Genomic DNA, 21,451 nt, shown 5'->3' with positions numbered 1-21,451 from the left:
ATGAAAATGCTTGTTTCATAGTTTCACGTCGTACCAGTGTCTTCGGAGATAATTTTGGAGACCTTAATAGCAGAATTGGGAAATGCGTTCTAAGTAAAATTTCCATTTCGTCAAGTTCTGGTATTACGTCATCCTGGTCTTGGACGGAGAAGATATAGTGATTCCCATGTGATTGCGCAGAAACAGAGCAAATTGGGAGGATATCTCAAATTCGAGGTTAAACCTCATTAAACGTGCTAGATACCATTTCTAGGGCTTTTGTTGGCCGAGAGGATAGTAATTAGGGTGTTCTTGTATGCACTGTATCACAATTAGACGGTCTAGATTGGAAGATGCCATATCCAAGGCTGTTACTAGAGCACGTTAACGGTGTAGTTGCGGCGACACAAAAGATTCTCACACTAGTGTAGTACTGGTTTAGCTCATAAGCTTTCATAGACCGCGATACATTGTATCACATAGCCAATTGATACTGCTATGGTGTACCATTAGCATATTGTGCGCTCTTACTAGATTCTTTTTGCTTGGCTGTAAACATCCCCTCTCCAATCGAAGAAAAAGATTCTCATCCGAGCCTCTTTATTACACCCGTGTTTTGATAAGAAGATCTAATGGCCAGAATTCAAGTCGCCTAGTCCGTGACATTCCAAACTGGCACACCAACTGCCCGTGAACTCAAACTATCACAAAATATTCCCAAAATGATCATAATGCCCTCAGATTGCAGGGTTTCGAATTGGGATATCTCACTTGTTTTAACTCCATTTTGTGAGCCGTGAAGTGTAGTGTTCACAAAGACGAGACCTATCTTCTTGAAGAATAAACAACGTGAAAAAACTTCTACAGAACATGGTTTTGCACATAAGAGATATTTTGTTGGTCCCTGATTCGCATGCACATGAGAATGCGTGCAACATACTGACAATGCGTTAGAGATAGAATGGAGTGTGGGAATACCCAAGGAGAGGTATTTTAGAGCTCAAAAACCCTTGTTTCATGGTGTTGAAGATTTTTCATATTTGAGGAGATTTGATACATTGTTTAAGTGTGTTCAAGATCTCAAATGCACACCAACCAAGTGGTCAACAGAGGGAATACACAGGAAAAGGTATTCCGCAACTGAAAAAATACCTTTTATTATTTTTTAGGATTTATTGAATGTTGTGAAACCCTAGATTGTTGATGTAATGGGAGGGATTTAATTTTTAAATATTCTATTATGAAGCTAGCAAGTTGGGGCTTGTCTAGGGTTTGGGGTTGTTGCCCTTCTCCGAGTTGCAACTTAGATTGAAGCAAGCATTGGAGTTCATGGGCTGTTGTTGCAATACAAAACATTGAGTGGTGTATTGAGCAATATACGAAACCCTGAGTAGGGTATTGCTCCGTGAATGTACATAGTTTGGTCGAACCACGTAAACTTAGTGTCTTGTGTTTGCTTTACTTACCATTGCATATATTAAAGTTTGTTTGACCTACAAAGTGGATGTGGATTGCCTGATAGAGCTGACCACACTATGGTAGTGAGCTAGACGTGCATATGCTTGTGTGTGGAATTGGTAAACTCAGGACCACCCCAACCGTGGAAACAAAGAATTGTGAAAATTGGATGGATAATTACGACGATAATCGTCAGGGCAACGGTGAGAAGCAACTAGAAGGTGGGAATCGACATGTCTCAATCAAAATTGGCCATATTTAGTAGGAATCAATTTAATTTGGGACAGACCAGCAATGGACGATTGGAACAATTGTCATTAAACTGTTTCATATGACCAAAAATATCAATTTGGATTCTCTACTGCCGAGCTGCCCAGTAGGACCGTGCTGCCTAGACACCGTGCTGCGTGCAATGTCCACTTTACCCCTATCTCATTGTGCGCAGCACCGTGCCTGGGCAGCACGGTCCTGCCGGGCAGCTCGGTAGTAGAGGATCTGGATCCCCAAAACTATTATAATTCTAGTCCCTAAGGATTCTACTGAAAGCAGCTAATTTGGCTGGGTATACCATTTAAAAAAAACAAAAAGTTTAAATGAAGGATGGAACATCCAAACAACCTTAAAATTATATAATTTCTTAAAAAAAAAGAGGCCTGGTTGCAATACAAGACGAATCATGTGGATTCATGCCAATGTTATAAGTTACCTATGATTATTTGTGGAAAAGCAATTTTCTCAGTTCCAAGTGGATCTACTAGGTGTTAAGTAATTGGCACCTTGAAGAAATTGGCAATGGATTCAAGCAGTTAATCTACAACCATAAACTTTAGCTTTTCCATTAATTTTTTTTTAATGAAATGTTTTGATATTTCAAATTTCAATCTCCTGTTTTATGTACAGCTAATTTTTCACAAGAATCAGGGTCGGGTTAGCTGGATCGGCCAAACCAAACCCTCATATTCACCGATCCAGATCAACTGATCCTTAACTGATTTCTAGGATTCAAGCAGATTTCAGGTCAATTTTGGCCCAATCTACATTGAATTCTATGGAGGTCAATCCCATTACCAATTCCAAGTTTAAAGATCTGGGTATCGCTTGCCAAACTCTCCCTTCTTGCTCATTGTATGTTCTTCCCCACCTCCACACAATCCCGTGTCCTCCAACTTTTAACTAAAATGTCAAGTTTAATGCGGGAAGAGAGCTTTCCACATTGGAAGAATACAATGATTATTTGGTAGTCGAGGACAAGAGTAAAGGCCAAGCTCACAAGGTATTCTCAAAACTATTCTGACTAATATATGCTTAAGATGTCCTGAAGCTATAAATAAAATTTCAGATTACTCTCCCATTTATCTATCATATAATATTGGTACTTTCCAGTACTTTAGCTTGTGATGCTACTCATGGCTAATTGAATATAGTAACAATGTCTCATCAAAATATGAATATAAATGGTGTAGTAATGTTTGTACTTGCAGGAGGACTAGCAGCAGCATTTGCAGCAAGCAAAGGGACAACCTGCACAAACAGATAGAGTTCAGCAATTTATGATAGACTAAGACAAGGCATGTGTCATATGACTAGATTTTGATTCCAGGACATGAGACTCAGAAGGGGTAGGGGATCATTTCAAAGCGGGGAAGAGAGAGATGGACACAACGGTCGCTAGCTCGCAGTATGCAGGCGGTGTGCCCAGCCTTTTCCCAAAATAAAATTACGGAAAAGTGTTTCTGAGCTTAAGGCGTTTCTTACACCTTCTCACATGTGTTTTTTTATTATTTTCTCTCTTAAAAAACGAATACAAATTATACTGTGAGATGGCGTAGAAAACGCCTTAGGCTCAAAACCCTTCCCCCATAAAATTGGTATGGAAAATCATAAAAACTCACATCTTATCATACATAATTACATAACCACAGAAAGAATCTATAACATTTTATTTTATCTTTGGTGCCTTATTTGATGTAGTTACTGACTTACTGCACACTAATTGGCCATCAGCTAACCAAATTATATTGGAAAGAAAATAGAACAGATATAGAATTCCAAATTTTTTTATTTGGACCGTTTTATAACATATTTAAGGTATTTAATGTCTTTAAATTTTTATTAATTTGTTTATTTATATTAAGCGTAGAAATTATGCATGTAAAGTATAACTTACCACATGAAGTGCTTAAAAAGGGCAGCCTCGCATGGATGTTTACTTCTTAGCACCCAGACAGGGAAGGCAATCTACCAAACGAGCAGCTAGTGCTTTACTACTTCAAAATAAAGTATATGAGCTTTATAGCATTCTCTTAATTACCTTGATCAACCGCGCATTGGACATTATGCTTCTGCAGTTATAAAACATCAATATCAGTTAGTGATGATTGGGCAACATCAATTTACAATATTTTTAAGATTTTCACAAAATTCATCTAATAAAACACCCTCCCTCCACAGAATCATGGTCTGTCTACCTCTGCTCATCATTTACTGTAGCATGCACGTTGATGTAATGTTTTAAGTAATAAAGGAATTTTACAATTTCGATGAATGTCCAGACCAATTTGCATCATAAACTGAAACCTCTGACAAAAAAAAACAAAACGGCGGTAATTCACCTTCAACTTCAAGTGAAGGTTAAGAATGTCATAATAATATTTTCTTAAGAAATACAATCAGATCACTATTTTTTATATACATGGCAGAATAAACACTCACGCATGCATTATGCACAACCTGATGCAACATTAAAGGACAAAATACAAACAAGGATATGAAGCATGATAAACTGGGGTAAAAGAACTCATGAAAAAAAAATTTCTACCATATATGTTGGAGATGCCTGTAAAAAAGTAGTTGGGGATAAAGAGGATATGCATAACCTCCAATAGTTTTTTTTTTGGTATATAAAATGGGATAAATTGTTTTGCAGGTACAAGAAGTTTGGTGAATTAGAGCCTGTAATCCATCGTTGTTTGAGCCCGTTACAGAGGAGGTCCCTCATTCCACAATGAGATTTAATGAAAATTACAATTTGATCAAAATGCTCATGGATTTACAAAAGGAATATGCATAACCTCCACTAGTTGTTTTTTTTAACATATAGAAGGGGATAAATTGTTTTGCAGGCACAACATGTTTGGTGAATTAGAGCCTGTAATCCATCCTTGTTTGAGCCCCTTACAGAGGACGTCCCTCATTCCACAACGAGATTTAATGAAAATTACAATTTGATAAAAATTCTCATGGAATTACAAAAGGAACAATCCTGGAACAACTTCCTTGTGTGCTATGGACAACGTTTTCCCTTGCCACTAGCATAAAACCTGCAAAGCACGCTGGTTCCTCTCCAGAAAGTGATTTCCTGTTAAGGAATTTAACTAGCAAAATCCTACTTTCCCATAAATGTATTTGCCGAGAGCCCAGTTTGCCACATCATCCCGATACTGCCAAGAACCTGAAATAAGCCCTAACCCTATTTGCAAGTGCAAGCACAGCAATGTTCACAGCACCCTCACATCCAAATGGATTCCTTGCTCCATTTGGAGTTCCTCTGGAAGTGACAGAATGCCTAAAATGATGAACTGCGGACGCTAAGGGTGTGTATGGCAACGTTTCTGGTCCAAATTAGCATTCCTGAGCCAGGATTTTTTTATTTTTTTTTTGTGCTTCTATTAATTTGTAATACTTCCGAAATAAGAAAATATGGTATGGTAAAACTGGAAAAAAAAAACTTCTGCCACTTAAAAAACAGAAACACGTATGGAATGCATATTAACAGAAGTACATCTTTCTGGTGGTTGTGGCGGTGATGGTAGTGGTGTCCGCAGTGGTGGTGGCGATGGAGGTGGTGGAGGTGGTGGTGGAAGTTTATGTAGATCACAGGTCCATGTGTAGCCGCAGGAACAAGTCCCCAAAACCAGCCTAGTGTAGTTGTGGAATTCAACTGTTGTGGGAAGCAGTCTGGTCTGATGATGTGGCAGGATTTTTTTCGTTTGCTGGAGCATCACATAAGGCAGCCCCAGTCCAGATAGAAGCATGAAGAAGAGAAGGGACAAAGTCAGAATTCCACCCAAAAAAAATAAGAATTACTGTTCATGTGAACAGTATGACGAGTTACTGTTTCTGTGAACAGTGTTGTTGGCGCATATGGACAGCCTGTGTGAAGATTAGATGATGGATGTTGGTGCAATATTCTATTAGAAGCTGCTATTAATTTAGTTTCTATTTCAGTAATAGTTTCTTAGTTATTAAGTCCATAGCTATCTAGTAGTTTCTAATTTTGTTTCTTTCTTTTTTAAGTATTCATGTTTGTTTAGAAGGTGGGATTCTATAAAGCCTTATTAGTTCCTAATTTCAGTTTGTTACTATTTTTATTTTGTTCTCTAAAATAAAAGTTCCTATTTTGATGTATGGCAACTAGATTTTATAGCAAGTTTCTATTTTGGTTGTAATCTACTTCATAGCATCTAGCAAACACTCTCCATTTTCATTGTTTCTATTTTGGATTTGACCCTTCAGTATGTATAATGTAATGGCCCTTAGAGGCCTCCACACAATTTAATTATTAGATTAAGTGAAGAGGAAGAAGAAGAAAAAAGAAGAGAGGAGAAGGAGAAAGAAGAACTGCACAATTGGGACTGCAGCCGTAAGGACTGCCCCCAAAACATATTATTAAATAGGGTAAAAGACAAACAACACCAAGAGACAAAAATACCCCCAACATAGGGGAATCGTGAATAGGGGCTGACGCTATTCCCTATTCACGACTCCCCCTCTCTCCCTTACTTCTAACACTCCCCCTCAAGCTGGAGCATAGATGTTAATCATGCCCAGCTTGGTACAAATGTAATTCACTCTCATACTTCCCAAAGACTTGGTGAACAAATCAGCAAGTTGCTCCCCAATGCGAATATGGCGAGGGGAAATAATCCCTTGCTGTAGCTTCTCACGAACAAAATGACAATCGACCTCAATGTGTTTCGTTCTCTCATGAAATACCGGATTCTCAGAAATATGAATAGCAGCTTGACTGTCACACCACAACAGCATAGGAGAATCATCACCAAATCCAAGTTCCGTCATCAATTGTTTAATCCACAGTAAGTTCACAAGTGCCATGAGCCATAGCCCGATACTCCGACTCTGCACTAGACCGAGCTACTACAGTCTGTTTCTTGCTCTTCCATGAAACAAGGTTCCCTCCAACAAAGACACAATAGCCCGAAGTAGACTTTCTATCAATAGGAGATCTTGCCCAATCTGTATCAGTAAATCCTTCAATCCTTCTATGACTATGATTAGAATACAAGAGACCACGGCCTGGATCCTTCTTAATATATCTCAGCACCCTTATAACTGCCTCCCAATGAGCTGTCCTAGGAGCAAACATAAATTGACTCAGTACACTGACAGGAAAAGAGATGTCAGGTCTAGTCACAGTTAAATAGTTGAGTTTCCCTACAAGCCTTCGATACTTCTCTGGATCAGCCAGAACATCCCCATCCTCTGCCATGAGTTTCACATTTGGATCCATAGGAATATCCAAAGGCCTAGAGCCCAGTAATCCTGTCTCTGAAAGGAAATCAAGCACATATTTTCACTGCGAGAGCGAAACCCCTTTCCTTGAGTGAGCTACCTCAATACCCAAGAAGTACTTTAGTCGTCCCAGGTCCTAGTCTGGAATTGCTGTCCCAAATATGTCTTCAAGCTCTCAATACCTGAAGAGTCATCCCCTGTAATAACAATACCATCTACATAAACTACCAAAAATATCTTCTCTGCATCTGACTGCCTGAAAAACACAGAGTGATCACTCTCAGACCGAGTCAAACCAAACTCCAGCACAACATCTGTAAAGCGGCCAAACCAAGCTCGTGGTGATTGCTTCAGCCCATACAAAGATTTCCTCAGCTTACACACCTTACCAGACTCCCCCTGAGCAACAAAACCAGGAGGTTGCTGCATATACACCTCCTCAAGGAGGTCCCCATGCAAGAACGCATTCTTGACGTCTAGCTGAAATAATGGCCAGTGATGTATAGCAGCCAAGGAAATTAAAATGCGGACAGAAGTAAGCTTTGCAACCGGAGAGAAAGTATCCAGATAGTCCACACCATACACCTGGGCATAGCCCTTTGCAACAAGACGGGCCTTCAACCGAGCCACAGACCCATCAGGATTAACCTTCACCACAAAGATCCAGCGACAACCGATAACAGACTTACCAGAGGGTAAAGAAACAAGCTCCCATGTCTCGATTGGCCTTGAGCGAGATAATTCCTCGGTCCATGGCAGCCCTCCACCGTAGTGAGCCAAGGCCTCTACCACCGACTTAGGAATAGGATAATCACAATAGTAGATAAACAAGCAACAAAAGACGAGGACAAACGAGCATAGGACACAAAACGATCAATAGGGTGCTGGGTACAACTGCGAACCCCCTTACGGGTAGCAATAGGAACATCAAGATCAGAAATAGGAGGTACAGTAACAGAGGAGGAAGTACCTGAAGTAGAATCTGAAGGCGAGGATAACATGGTAGATGGTGCTGCTTGGGTACTGTATCTCTCCATAGGTGCAATGCGATGTGTCGGTGCATCAGGTGGGCGACGACAAAAAACATCCAGTGGTTTGGTAGGAGGTGGCACCATAGGCAAAGGATCCTGCACAAAAAAAGAAGTATCGACAACATAAAGAGGGAGATCACCGTCCATCTCCGCAGCAGGCAGCGAGGATGCAACAAATGGAGTAGATTCAAAAAATGAGACATCAGCGGTAACAAAGTACTTTCGCAGATCAAAAGAATAACACCGGTAACCCTTTTGGGTTTTTGAATACCCCACGAAAAGACATTTAAGAGCTCTAGGATCCAACTTAGAGCGACCAGGACGATGATCCCTAATAAAACAAATACACCCAAAAACACGTGGTGGTAAGACAAACAATGGATGGGAAGGGAACAACAAAGAATATGGAATGCCACCACTTAAAACGGAAGAAGGCATGCGGTTAATAAGCTAACACGCAGTCAAAACAGTATCAGCCCAAAAAACTTTAGCCACTTTCATCTCAAATAAAAGAGATCGAGTAACTTCCATCAAATGTCTGTTCTTCCTCTCAGCTACACCATTTTGTTGAGGTGTATCCGCACAAGAGGACTGATGAATGATCCCATGCTGAACCATAAACTCATTAAAGGGAGTAGAAAAATATTCTTTTGCATTGTCACTTCGAAGAACTTTCAAAGAAGTAGTAAATTGATTCTAAATTTCAAACACAAAAGTACAGAAAATGGAATATAATTCAGAACAATCCTTCATTAAATAAATCCAGGTAACTCTGGAAAAGTCATCTTCAAAAGTGACAAAGTAACAAAAACCCAACATAGACGAAACAGGACATGGACCCCACACATCCGAATGAACTAAAGAAAAGGGTTGGACAGCCTTGTTACTGACTCGAGAGGGATAACTTACACGGTGAAGTTTCCCAAACTGACAAGACTCACACTGCAAACTAGACAAGGACTGAAATCAACTATCTAAAATCTTCAAACTCTGCAATGAAGGATGACCCAAACGACAGTGAATCTGATGAGGAAGTGCCACACTCGAACACGCCACAGTGGATGCGTCGTCAAGAAGATATAGTTCCCCAGATACGCAACCTCTACCAATCGTCTTCCTCGACTGGAGATCCTGAAACTCACAATAATCAGGAAAAAAGGTAACCAAACAATTGTTAGCTTTGGAAAATTTTCGAACAGATAATAAATTGAAAGGAAATTTGGGCAAGTAAGAAACGGAAGACAACGATAAAGAGGGGGTAACATGCACAGGCTCTGCACTCGAACTTTAGCAAGAGACCCATCAGCTAACACAACATCGAAGAAGATTCACGAAATGAAGAAAAGATACCTGATGCTCCAGTCATATGGTCCGAAGCACCTGAATCAATGATCCAAGGACGAGAAGTAGATGATAGGCATGCAATAGCATTACCTGGCTGAACTAGGGTAGCAGTGGAGAATTGAGATGACTGAGAATTCTGAAATTGCGTAAACCGCTTATAGTCTTCATCAGACATAGTCACTATTTTACCCTCAGGCTTAGAAGGAGGGGTAACCACCTGATCACTGCTGGCTGAATTTGCAAACTGAGGTGGTTTACCATGAAGCTTCCAACAAAAGCGCTGAATGTGACCAGCTCTGCCACAATGATGACAAGTACGCACCTGTCTTGAAGTCTCTGAAGTACCAGATGTGGGTGCTTTACTGTTCCCTACCCCACGACCACGGCCACCACTACTGCTGCCCATACCTGTCCCACCACTAGGCCCACGGGTGGGAAAGGCTGCAAGTGCTGAACTCTCATTACCATGAGTGGAGTCTTGGCTGTTCTCACGAGAAACCCGTAACAGGCGAGAAAAAGCTTATGGAAGTGTGGTGACTCTATCCCCACCAAGAATTTGAGACCGTACTGGCTCAAATTCTTTTCGAAGTCCACCCAAAAATACCATAACAGCTAGCTGCTCTCGCTGTTGCTGCATCTCCTTCACATCAGACGTGAGAGGAAGAATAGAATTCAGCTCCTCATATAGTAGCTTGAATTCCGCAAAATATTGGGTTACACTTAGAGTCTTTTGGTCCACTTTATAAAATGCCTGGGACAGGTCATAAATCCGAGACAAGTTGTCCTTCCCAGAATAGAGGACATTCAAGTATTCCCATAAATCCTTTACTGTGTCAATGTGAGTAACCAGGTCTGCAATCTGATTATCCATTGAGTTCAACATCTGACTCAATATTCGTGCATCCACTGTACCCCATGTTGTGTCTCCTTCAGGCTTTGGCTTTGTGAGATGATCCTGCTGATCACGCCCCGTCAAGGCCAATCGAACCACCTTTTTCCATTGCTGAAAATTAGGATCCCTTCAAGTTTCCTTTCGGTAATGCGATGAGAAGAGGACAGTTCAGTCACAGTCGTCTTTGCATCACCCATGCTTAACTAAACACCCTGAATCTTCACAGAGCAGTCTCGGACAGAGGACAGCAAGCACTTCTCAACTTGCAAACACTTCTGAAATTACAAACAGTTCTGTAACTGTAGGACAGCAGGGTGATATGATCTTCAATCACTCACAACCAACAAACACCAGCCAGCAAGAAGATAAGAGCTTCAATCAACCACGAAAAATTCTGGAATTGATTTTTTGTAGTGAAACCAATACACCAGCCAGCAAAATAAATACCCTCCAATAAATCGATTCAGAAAAAAGAACAATATCAGTCTCCAAATCTCAAAACAGCACCTGAATCGATCTTAACCTTCATACATACCAAAAATTGAGACCTAGTTCTTTTATGTAGACATGAACTAGTCTCAAACAGTTTCACAAAGTTGCAGCATAGGGTGCTGCATCCCCTTCACAGTAAGATCACGAAAATCCTCAAAGCTTTTCGTCTCCAATGTCGCAACCTTGTTTTGATCCAAACGAAGAGAATGGAGAAGGTTCAAGGATGTTAAATTGACTCCTACAAACCTAGCTCTGATACCATATTAGATTAAGTGAAGAGGAAGAAGAAGAAAGAAGAAGAGAGGAGAAGGAGAAAGAAGAACTGCACAGTTGGGACTGCAGCCGTAAGGACTGCCCCCAAAACATATTATTAAATAGGGTAAAAATACCCCCAACATAGGGGAATCGTGAATAGGGGCTGACGCTATTCCCTATTCACGACTCCCCCTCTCTCCCTTACTCCTAACATTAATGAATGAAGTTATGTTGCTGTTTTGCAATGCATTGTCCTGAGAGAGGCTTAAAAGGGTGAGATGCCCAAGCTGAGATAGCCAACCCCTCCTATCCCCATCCCTACCCATCTTCTTCTACCTTTTATTTTCCAATCAATCTGTGTGTGCTTGATTTACTGCAAGTCTGAGTACGTTCAATTGATCCTACTGTAGAGTGGTAGTGGTGGTGATGGTGGTGATGGTGATGGTAAAGAGAGTCAAGAGTCGTTATTAATTATTATGTTAGGTTTTTTTTGTTTCCCTTTTTTTGTTTATGTTCCAAAAAGAAACACTTTCAATTTGTTTCCTAAAACACCAAGATATCTGATTTTTACCCGGTTCATTCCAAAAAAGCAGACTGGACATCACATGTATGTTTTGTTCCAAATGTGTTCCAAAAAACACCAGAAGTGTTTTTTTAATTCATCAAGGACCTATGGTGCACTTTACCCTATAGTACATAATTATCTTCTTTTTTTTTTGGTACAAGTACATAATTATCAATGTATCATAATTTTACACTACACTGCAATATATTCTCTTGGACGATGTTCTTACATTATAACTTACTGTAAATACAAAAGAACAATGAATGCAAAAAAATTGGGCCACTTCTAGTTATTTAAGCCAAATTTTGTGTAGTGAACATCATGTAACTTGATAACAGGGAATTTGTGAAGGGTGATACGTTTATATCGCTTATACTGTTATACACATAAAGCCTTCATATTTATTTATTGGGAAAAAGAACACTACCTGGTCGTGTGGCCCCTACGCCTTGACACAGCAGCACACGAAATAACCGCTCTCTGCCCCCTGTGAAATAAAAAATCCCATGTGTTGATCCCCTGCGCGTGCTCTCATTGGCCCCCGAGCTGGTGCAGGGGCTTAACGACCAGACAATGATCTCTTGCCCTTATTTTTTATTACTATTTGGACATTTGCGGATGAAAGTCCATATCTACCATCACAAGAAGGGGTGGGGGAGGGGAAGTGAGGAAGGAAGCCATCAGCTATCTAATATTGTTCATAGAAATCTTGTCTTTTTAGAAGAGGTCTACAGAGCTCAAGGTATTTTCAAACTAAAAGAAGTAATAAGAATGCACACTTGAATAAAGCAAAGAACCACTTTTTCAACAGTACATAACTAGAATTAATCATAAGTTACTATTGACATCTTAGTCATTGTTACAAATAAAGAGTCGCTTTCAGGTTATAGACCCTAATATTTTGTCTCAGTGTGAGTTTGTGAGTCATTGAGTATTTAGATTTTCAGCTTTTCTTAATCCTGTTTGATTTGTTAATCATAAGCATCAACTTAGCAGACCTCAAAACAGAGCACCATCAAAGGAGGTCATAAATGTTCTATATTTGAAATTTATTGGGATTTGATTCTCAAATTTGGCCATCTAAATCACTGTCTTGTATTTACATGTCATGTCAGTCCAAATACTTATTCACTTGCAAAATGGAAGAGGAAATATTATTAGGAATTTCATTTTTATAAGCACATCTACGTACATACTTTTCACATTATTTGCTCATGATTCGTATTATTTTTAAAAAGTAGCTCTTTGACATGGAATGAACGATATTATTTTGGATGAATAAATATCAATACCAAAACCCCCAAAAGGAAGGGGGGAATGCCCCAAGCCTTAAGCAGGCAGGCCATGAGACCGAAGAAGAGAGTCATCTAAACCCCAGGATACAACAAGCAGCCTGTTCCTTGGGGTATCAAGGAGCGATCTACAAGGGAGCGAATGGAGTTTGGAACTAACATTTAAAAAAAAAAGATGGCTTTCCAAATCATGTCTATAGAACGAGAATTGGAGGTCCATCTCCGAAGGTTCCGCTCCATCCAAATGTGAGAAATAGCAGCCCCAAACACTAGCTTACCAGCATTATCACAGATTGTGCCACCCGAGAAAGCTCTCACCATCCAAAGATATTCCCTAGCAAAGGGAAGAGGTCTTGTGCTTCGAGGCCAAATAGAGAGTCTTTTTTCCAAATACTGAGGGCTAGGGGGCAAGGAAAAAAGAGGTGATCGACATTCTCAATGCCATTCCAACAAAGGACACATGACGGGGCAATGGGGATATGGTGATGGAGAAGAAAAGATTGGGCGGGGAGGTAGTGGTTGAGGGACCTCCAAACATTAAAACTATGACGGGGGATGTGGCCTTTAAACCAAACAATATTGTGCTAAGGAACAATTGGAGAATGGAGACGAATAAAGTCCCAGGCGAATCAAGAAGTAAAAACTCCGTTAGGGAAGGGAGGAAGAGAAGCCCAAACCTGGGTGAGACAGGGGGAAGGGGGAAGGGGGAAGGGGGAAGGGGGAAGAGGGGGACTAGGAACCTAGGGAAATGATTGAGGAGAGCGAGGCTGATTTGGGAATACCAGAGGAATAGACCGATCGGGCACCTAAGAAGTTGTAGAGGACTCCTAAGGGGTCCCAGGGATCAAGCCAGAGAGAAATGGAAGACCCATTAGCAATCACAGAGGAGGTGGCTAAGAGAGCTAAGGGCCGGAGGAGGATTATTTTTCGCCACACACAGGAAGGATCAGCAGGAATGTGGACAGTCCAAATGGAGTTATTTTTTAGGAGGTAGGAGTATACCCAATTGACCCAGATAGAATCATCCTTGGAAGAGATTTTCTAGATCAATTTGGGGATGCCTGCAATATTAAAGTCCCGGATCCTACAGATGCCAAGACCTCCTTCAGATTTAAGGAGGCATATAGAGGCCCAACTGATCAAGTGGAGGAATTTTGAAGATTCCTTGCCTTTCCAGAGGAAGGAGCAGAAGAGAGATTCCATGGCTTTGATGGTAAACTTAGGAAGCCTATAGATGCCACACCAGTAGATGTACAAGGATTGAAAGACTGAACGGATCAGCTCAATCCTACCTGCAAAGGAGAGCAGTTTACCTTTCCAAAGCTGGAGCCTTTTACGGATAAGGTCCAACATAGGGGTGCAATGGTGACTAGTCAACCTGGCCGGAATCAAAGGGAGGCCAAGGTATTTCACGGGAAGAGAGCCAAGGGAAAATCATGTAAGGTGAAGCAAGTTATATTTATCCACATCAAAGACACCAAAGAGGAAAATGTGGGATTTCAGAAGATTAATACGAAGACCAGAGAGATTCTCAAAGAGCCGCAGGGAAAAAATGATGGAAGAGATAGAAGAGGGGGAGGCTTTGGAGAAGATCATAAGATCATCAGCAAAGGCAAGATGAGTAAGGTTGAGGCTTTTGCATTTGAGGATGGGGGAAATGAGAAGCTGATCAGTTTTAGCCTAAATACTCCTAGAGAGGACCTCAAAGGCAAGGGAGAAGAGAAAGGGAGAGAGAGGAAAGCCCTGACAAATTCCAACTTTGGAAGGAAAGAAACCAGCGAGGGAACCATTGATAATGATAGAGAAGAAGGGGGAGGAGATGCAATAGTGCATCCAGTGGACAAGCACAGGGGGAAAAGACATCTGGGTTAGGACATCATAGATGAAATCCCAACGCAGGGAGTCAAAAGGGAGGCCAAGGTATTTCACGGGAATAGAGCCAAGGGAAAATCACGTAAGGTGAAGCAAGTTATATTTATCCACATCAAAAGACACCAAAGAGGAAAATGTGGGATTTCAGAAGATTAATACGAAGACCAGAGAGATTCTCGAAGAGCTGCAGGGAAAAAATGATGGAAGAGATATTGTTAGCGATGCTTCTACCGGGAATGAAGGCCGATTGATTGGGGCTGACAAGAGAGGGAATGACAAGCTAAAGCCTATTAGCTAGGATTTTGGCAATGAATTTGTAGAGAAGGTTGTACAGGGAGATAGGCCTAAAATTAGACAAGGATGAAGCTCCCTCTTTCTTAAGGATAAGGCAAAGAAAAGTTTGGTTAATCTTAAGGAGCTGGCTGAGATTGAAAAAGAAGCAACGAATAGCTTTGATAAGGTCATCTTTGATGATGTCTAGCTGGTCGAGAAGAAGCCCAAACTGAATCCATCAGGACTCGAAGCCCGGTTGGATTTATGAGAAAGGACGGCTTTGAGGATTTCATCATCGAAGGAGATAGATTGGAGGGAATCAAAGAGTGAGAAAGGGGCAAATTTATTGATGATGACTGGGAGAAGAGGGGAGGGGGCAGAAGGGGAGGGGCGGAAGGAGGAGAAAAAGGAGTTATGTACCGGTCAAACTTAATCTGATTCATATTGAAGGAGTTATGTACCAGTCAAACTTAATCTCAAATCCAAGATTGCTTAAATCTGATTCATATTGAAGGACTTATGTACCGGTCAAACTTAATCTGGTGTGCGCGAATGCTGTCAAAACTGTTCTGAATGAAAATATTTTTTTGGATATCAAAACAAATGAATATTTTACCGCACTTTTGGTTTTTAGCATGTTAGAATCCAAGATTGCTTAAATATGATTCCTATTGAAGGAGTTATGTATCGGTCAAACTTAATCTGGTGTGCGCGAATGCTTTCAAAATCGTTCTAAATGAAAATATTATTTTCGATATCAAAACAAATGAATATTTTACCGCACTTTTGGTTTTTAGCAATGTTCTAACATATTAATATTTATGGAATTTTAAGATTTGGAAAAAAAAAAAAAAAAAAAACCAGCATTAGAAATTTGAAAAAAAAATCAGTTTTTGTTTTTCAACTAGGGGTTGACTTTTTATCCTTTTGGTATTTGCTTATTTATGAATAAAATCTTAAGTAAATGTTTTTACAAATTTTGTAAAAACATTTACTTAAATGATATTAGGCATAAATAAGTGCTTGTCCTGGTTTCTAGCATAACTAACAAGTCAAACTCCTATTTGGACTTTGATTTTTCAAAATCTGATAGTGCCACTGTGTTTAAATGGCCCAAAATAGGCTGTATACCAACTTTCATGACCAAACTAAGTCAAAAACTCACCGAAACCAGCCTTCGAGTTCAAAAAAAAAAATGCACCAACTCGCCGAGATCTCGCCCCAACTCAGTTTTTGACTAGGCAAAACCAGTACCAAAACCAAGTTCTTGAACCTTGCACCAGACATAGACCAAGAGGCTGAAAGCCTGAAACAGCCATGATAAGAAGGGAAGAAGTCTCATGATTCTGAAATTTTGAGGAAGCAGTGACACCAACAGCTTACGATAGCAACTCACAAAGATCGAGGAGGTGGTGGATCGACCACCACTCAAAAAATCAGTCTCCCTGGATCGCGATTAAAAGGAAAATCCAGAATATCAAGAATCCTAATTCAGCAGTAGCAATAAAACAGAAGCAAATCGAAGAAGGAAGAATCTTTCAATCTCCTTCGAATCAGCAGAAAAATCGGAGGCCAACACAACATTAGCAGAGGCAAATAGAAGCTTGCAGATTTGATGGGTGGAATCAAACAACAATAAACGAGGCTCACCAAACAAGGGGGGTCGATTCAACCTTCGAAACCCTTCAGCAGGGACCTTTCCTCTTATTAACTTGTAGAATTTTTTTTCTTCGTCTTCTCGCTCTGATATCATGCAACGAAAACTCAAGTTACCAACCAGAATCTGAAGGATAAGACAAGAGACGAGATGAGAAGGGAGAGAAGGGGGACTGTCTAGGGAAGTCAAGTTAATAGATCTAGCAGTCCCCCCATTGCTTTATTTATAATCTGAGAATTACAAAGAGTTATTAGAAATAGGACTCCTTCCAATAGAAGGAATCAGAAACAAAGATAAATTAAACCTAATCTAAACTACAAACAAATCCAAGACTCAATAGAATACTCAACATCAAGTCACAACAGGAGGGAAAACCCCCTATATCATGTTACAATAATTAACAATCATAATATTAGATTTCAGTAAGCTAAAAATTAAGATATCAAAATGCTATTTTAGTTTAGAAAAACAAAACCTCCATCTGCACTTACAAGTTACACAATATATTGTATTCCAGCCAAGAGCTACATGATATATAATGAAACAGTGAAAACAAAACTCTAAATTGTAAATCATTAACAGATAGTAGCAGAAAAGGGAACAAAGAACAGGAAATATAGAGAAATGATAAAGAATTAAATTTACCTATATCTCATATTTATCACTTCATCAATTTCACCCTTGTCTTCCTTCAAACGAATCTTCAGCTTCAATTGGAACAAGACTCCCAATATAGGAACCCATGACAAACCAATCAAACTCATCCAAAACTTTAAGCTCCCTAAAACTTTGGTTTTTAGGGTCATAAAACATTCGCTTTCTGGGTTCGTTGTCCACGCTCTCTAATAGTAGAATCTCACCATTTCTCAAAAGTTCAAATGGCGATGAAACTATGTAATAGTACTGCAGCATCGGTTGTTGGGTGACGGTGAACAGTTTTGTCCAAGACTCCTTAATGCCATAATCCTTCATTACCCATACATCAAGATACTCAGCATAGGCAAAATGAAATAAAGACAGGAATCCGTCCAATACTCCCAATCGAAACTCAAATTCCCAGCCAGCATCCCCCAGGTTGTTGGGCAATTCGACCACTTGGAACTCCTCAATCTCAACATCAAACGAAACGATTATTTGTCGACTTAGATCCCGTGTTGTTCCCATCCAGTGAGGAGCTCCAGCCACCAGTTGCGCTGGTAGTCTCCCATTATCGATGTGCCAAGGGGAATCTCCAATTCTTCTCCATGAATCAGTACCCAAAATATATACCAAGACTTCCACTCGATAAGAGTGGTTTCTAAGACCGTTGTCCACATCATATCGAACAATTCTGACAACCTCGTAATCTTTCCTCTTTGGATGATGAACCAACGCCCAACTGCTAAAATCATGTCCCTTAAACTCGACAGGTAAGTGTGGTAATCTCCTGTACTCTCTAGTAGATGGATTCCATAAAAATGTCATACTTAGAGATGACCGTGATTTTATTAAATCAACTAATAACAATCCGTTGCAAGAACCCACTACACTAATTATGGAATAATGAAATTGAAGGAATGGGTTATCGAGCTTTACTATGTCCATATTATCATCATGTTTATCATAGTTTACAGAGTACAAATCAAGTTTATCCATGGTGATGATGACACTGGATTTGTTCCCAACTGATTGATTCAAGTGTATTTCGATGAATCCAGGATCAGTAATAAGCCTCTGCCAGTGTTTGCAAACAGACCTGCAATGTAATAGAGACTTGGTGGGTTGTTTTGAAAGAGCATTTCCAAGAAACATAGATCAATAACCTAGTGCCTAGGGTTTGCAAACGCACCTGAAACGAATTAGAGACTTGGTGGGCATTTTTGAAAGTATGTTAATGATGATCTCTTGAGGTAGGTCCAGCATTGCCGCTCTCCTTTCTCCTTGCTGCAATCCCTGTTACTGTTGTTGGTTCATTAATTGAAGAAAAACTCAAATCTTCAATAACGAAAAAACCGAAATGGTCCTTATTTTATCGACATGAAAATATGCAAAAAACAACAAAATACAATATTTAAAAGCACTCAGGCCTTAAATAATGCATGCAAATACCAAAAATATCCATTCTAATGTATAAAACCCTTAAATCTTCAACAAAAACACTAAAAATGTAGAAAATCAGAAAATGCCTTAAGAACAGACAATGAGGTTGATCTGATTAAAAAATCACCTCTGAAAATCACACATGAACGCAATTTTTAAAACCACTAAATCCTTCTATTAAGATGTGCATGATGCAATGTACCCATATAATAAAATCTTAAGAAGCAACGCAGTGCATAAACAATCACAAGGCATGAAAAGTTACAGAAGCACTAGGATGCTACCCTCACAGAATGTTGGATAAATAAAACAAGGAAAACTCAACCCTTTATAAGAATGCTTTAAAAACTCAGAGAATTGATTAAATAAAAACGGAATTACCCTAATGCAACAAATGATAGAAGTCAATGGTTTACACGCATGATGTCTACGCTATAATGGCTACAAAAAATCGCAATCATGCTATCCATTCCATGCTACCATCACAGAATGTTGGATAAATAAAACAAGGAAAACTCAACCCATCATAAGAATGCTCTAAAAGCTCAGAGAATTGATTTAATAAAAAAGGAATTATTCTAATGCAACAAATGATAGAAGTCAATGATTTACACACATGATGTTACCATGCTGTAATGGCTACGAAAATCGACATCATGCTATTCATTCCATGAACAGGATGAACACAAGAGTAAAACAAAACCTGACACGAAATCTCACTAAGAAAGAATGAAATCCATAGGAGAGAAGAAAACCTATTCAGAGCATCCAATCAAACAATAGTGTTCATGCTAGACTAATGCAAAACCACAACATTACAGCACCCCTATTCTTGTTTTCAAATACTTAAGTAGGTCTTCCTTTTGTTCTATTGATTTATTTTCGTTCCTTTCTACTATATAAGTTGTTCATTTGCTGGCAACAAGGTCTAGGTATGCCTTCCCCCTGTCACAGATCTATTTTTATGGGCATACCATGCACTCTAAAGGTGTTTGGAGAAGTGGGGGATTGGTGTATTTATAAATTTAGGAGGCCTCCTCGACCTGTCAACTTCTTTAGGAATCAAACCTCACCGAAATCCAATTCAGACCAGATATGGGTGGTTTTTCATCAACAACAACAACAAACTCAACCTTATTCCAACTTAATGGGGTTGGCTACATGGATCCAAGAAAAACAAAGTAGGAAAACTGAGGTCTAAACAAAAAAAGGGGAATGAAGATATGGGGAAAAGAGATGAAAAAAAAGGCACAGCCCATTAAGTCAGGAGAATCTCAGCTAAATGGGGTCTACTACATGGATACTTGCCCTCCAATAGGTTCCATCCGAGGTCATACTTGGTACAAGACCTAGACAATGCATGTCCTTCCTCACAACTTCTCCTATGGTCATTTTAGGCCTGCCCCTATCTCTTTTAGCTCCTTCAATCGGGATCATATCACTCCTTACTGGGGTGTCCCTAGGCCTTCGTTGAACATGATCATACCACCTCAAACGACTCTCTTGGAGCTTGTCACTGATCGCGGCAACTCCCAAAGTTATAATACACTCATTCCTTACTTTATCCTTCCTAGTTTTTCCGTACATCTATCTTAACATCCTCATCTCTGCTACACTTAGCTTCTCAATATGACACTTTTTAAGTGCCCAACATTCAGCCCCATACATCATGGCTTGTTGAACAACAATCCTATAGAACGTTATTTTAAGCTTTAAAGGAATACGTTGGTCACATAGCACTCCGGACACATCTTTCCATTTCATCCATCCCACTTCAATTCTCTGTGAAACATCATCCTCTATATCACCTTCTTTATTTATGATTTACACCACATATCTAAAATAGTCACTTTGTGTTGTCTCTCTTTCCCCGATTCACACCATGTTAGTATTTATCATAGTATGACTAAAATTACACATCTTGTACTCCATCTTCGTTCAACAAGCCTTAAAGCCTTTTGTTTCCAAGCTTGATCTCCATAACCCTAACTTAGCATTGGTCCCTTCTTTTGTGTCATCCACCAAAACGATATCGTCAGCGAAGAGCATACACCACGGGACCTCGTCTTGGATGCTCTTGGTAAGGTCGTCCATGATAAGCTTAAATAGATACGGGCTTAAGGCTGATCCCCGATGTAACCCAATCGTAATTGAAAATTCATTACCCTGACCTCCCATAGATCTCACACTAGTCACCACACCCTCATACATATCTTTAATTACATCCACAAATTTACTCGATACTCCTCTCTTCACTAGAAAATGCTGAATTAAATCTCTAGGGACTCGGTCATAGGATTTTCTAGGTCAATAAAGACCATATGGAGATCCTTCTTACTGTCTCTATATCTTTCCATGAGCCTCCTCAATTAGTAGATAGCTTTTGTCGTGGATCCACCAAATATAAAATCATATTGGTTCACCGAGATATGAGTCGCTCTTCTTAAACAGGTTTCAATATCCTTCTCCCAAAGTTTCATAGTATGACTCATTAGCTTTATGCTTATATAGTTATTGCAGCTTCGAATATCACCTTTATTTTTGTAGCTCGGGACTACAATGCTTCTCCTCCATTCATCAGGCATCTTCCCTGTGTTAATAATCATGTTAAACAAATTGGTTAACCAATATACCCCACAACCTCCAAGGGCTTTCCACACTTCTATTGAAATCTCATTTGGACCTGGTATCTTGCCTGCTTTCATCTTTCTTATGGCTTCTTTAACTTCT

General features: G+C 39.8%; 1 protein-coding gene across 1 annotated transcript; it reads right to left on the bottom strand.

Moving 5' to 3' along the window:
• Nucleotides 1-17,296: 17,296 nt before the first annotated feature.
• LOC122639680 (F-box protein CPR1-like) lies at nt 17,297-18,566 on the bottom strand. Its single transcript, XM_043832573.1, has 2 exons — nt 18,471-18,566; nt 17,297-18,377 (listed from the first exon to the last, which is right to left on the bottom strand). Exons 1-2 carry the CDS (start codon nt 18,542-18,544, stop codon nt 17,318-17,320), a joined length of 1,134 nt encoding a protein of 377 aa, XP_043688508.1. The 5' UTR covers nt 18,545-18,566; the 3' UTR covers nt 17,297-17,317.
• Nucleotides 18,567-21,451: the final 2,885 nt, after the last annotated feature.

This window comes from Telopea speciosissima, chromosome 9, assembly GCF_018873765.1.
Source record: "Telopea speciosissima isolate NSW1024214 ecotype Mountain lineage chromosome 9, Tspe_v1, whole genome shotgun sequence".
NCBI lineage: Eukaryota > Viridiplantae > Streptophyta > Magnoliopsida > Proteales > Proteaceae > Telopea > Telopea speciosissima.
This window is presented reverse-complemented; position numbering and strand designations above follow the sequence as displayed.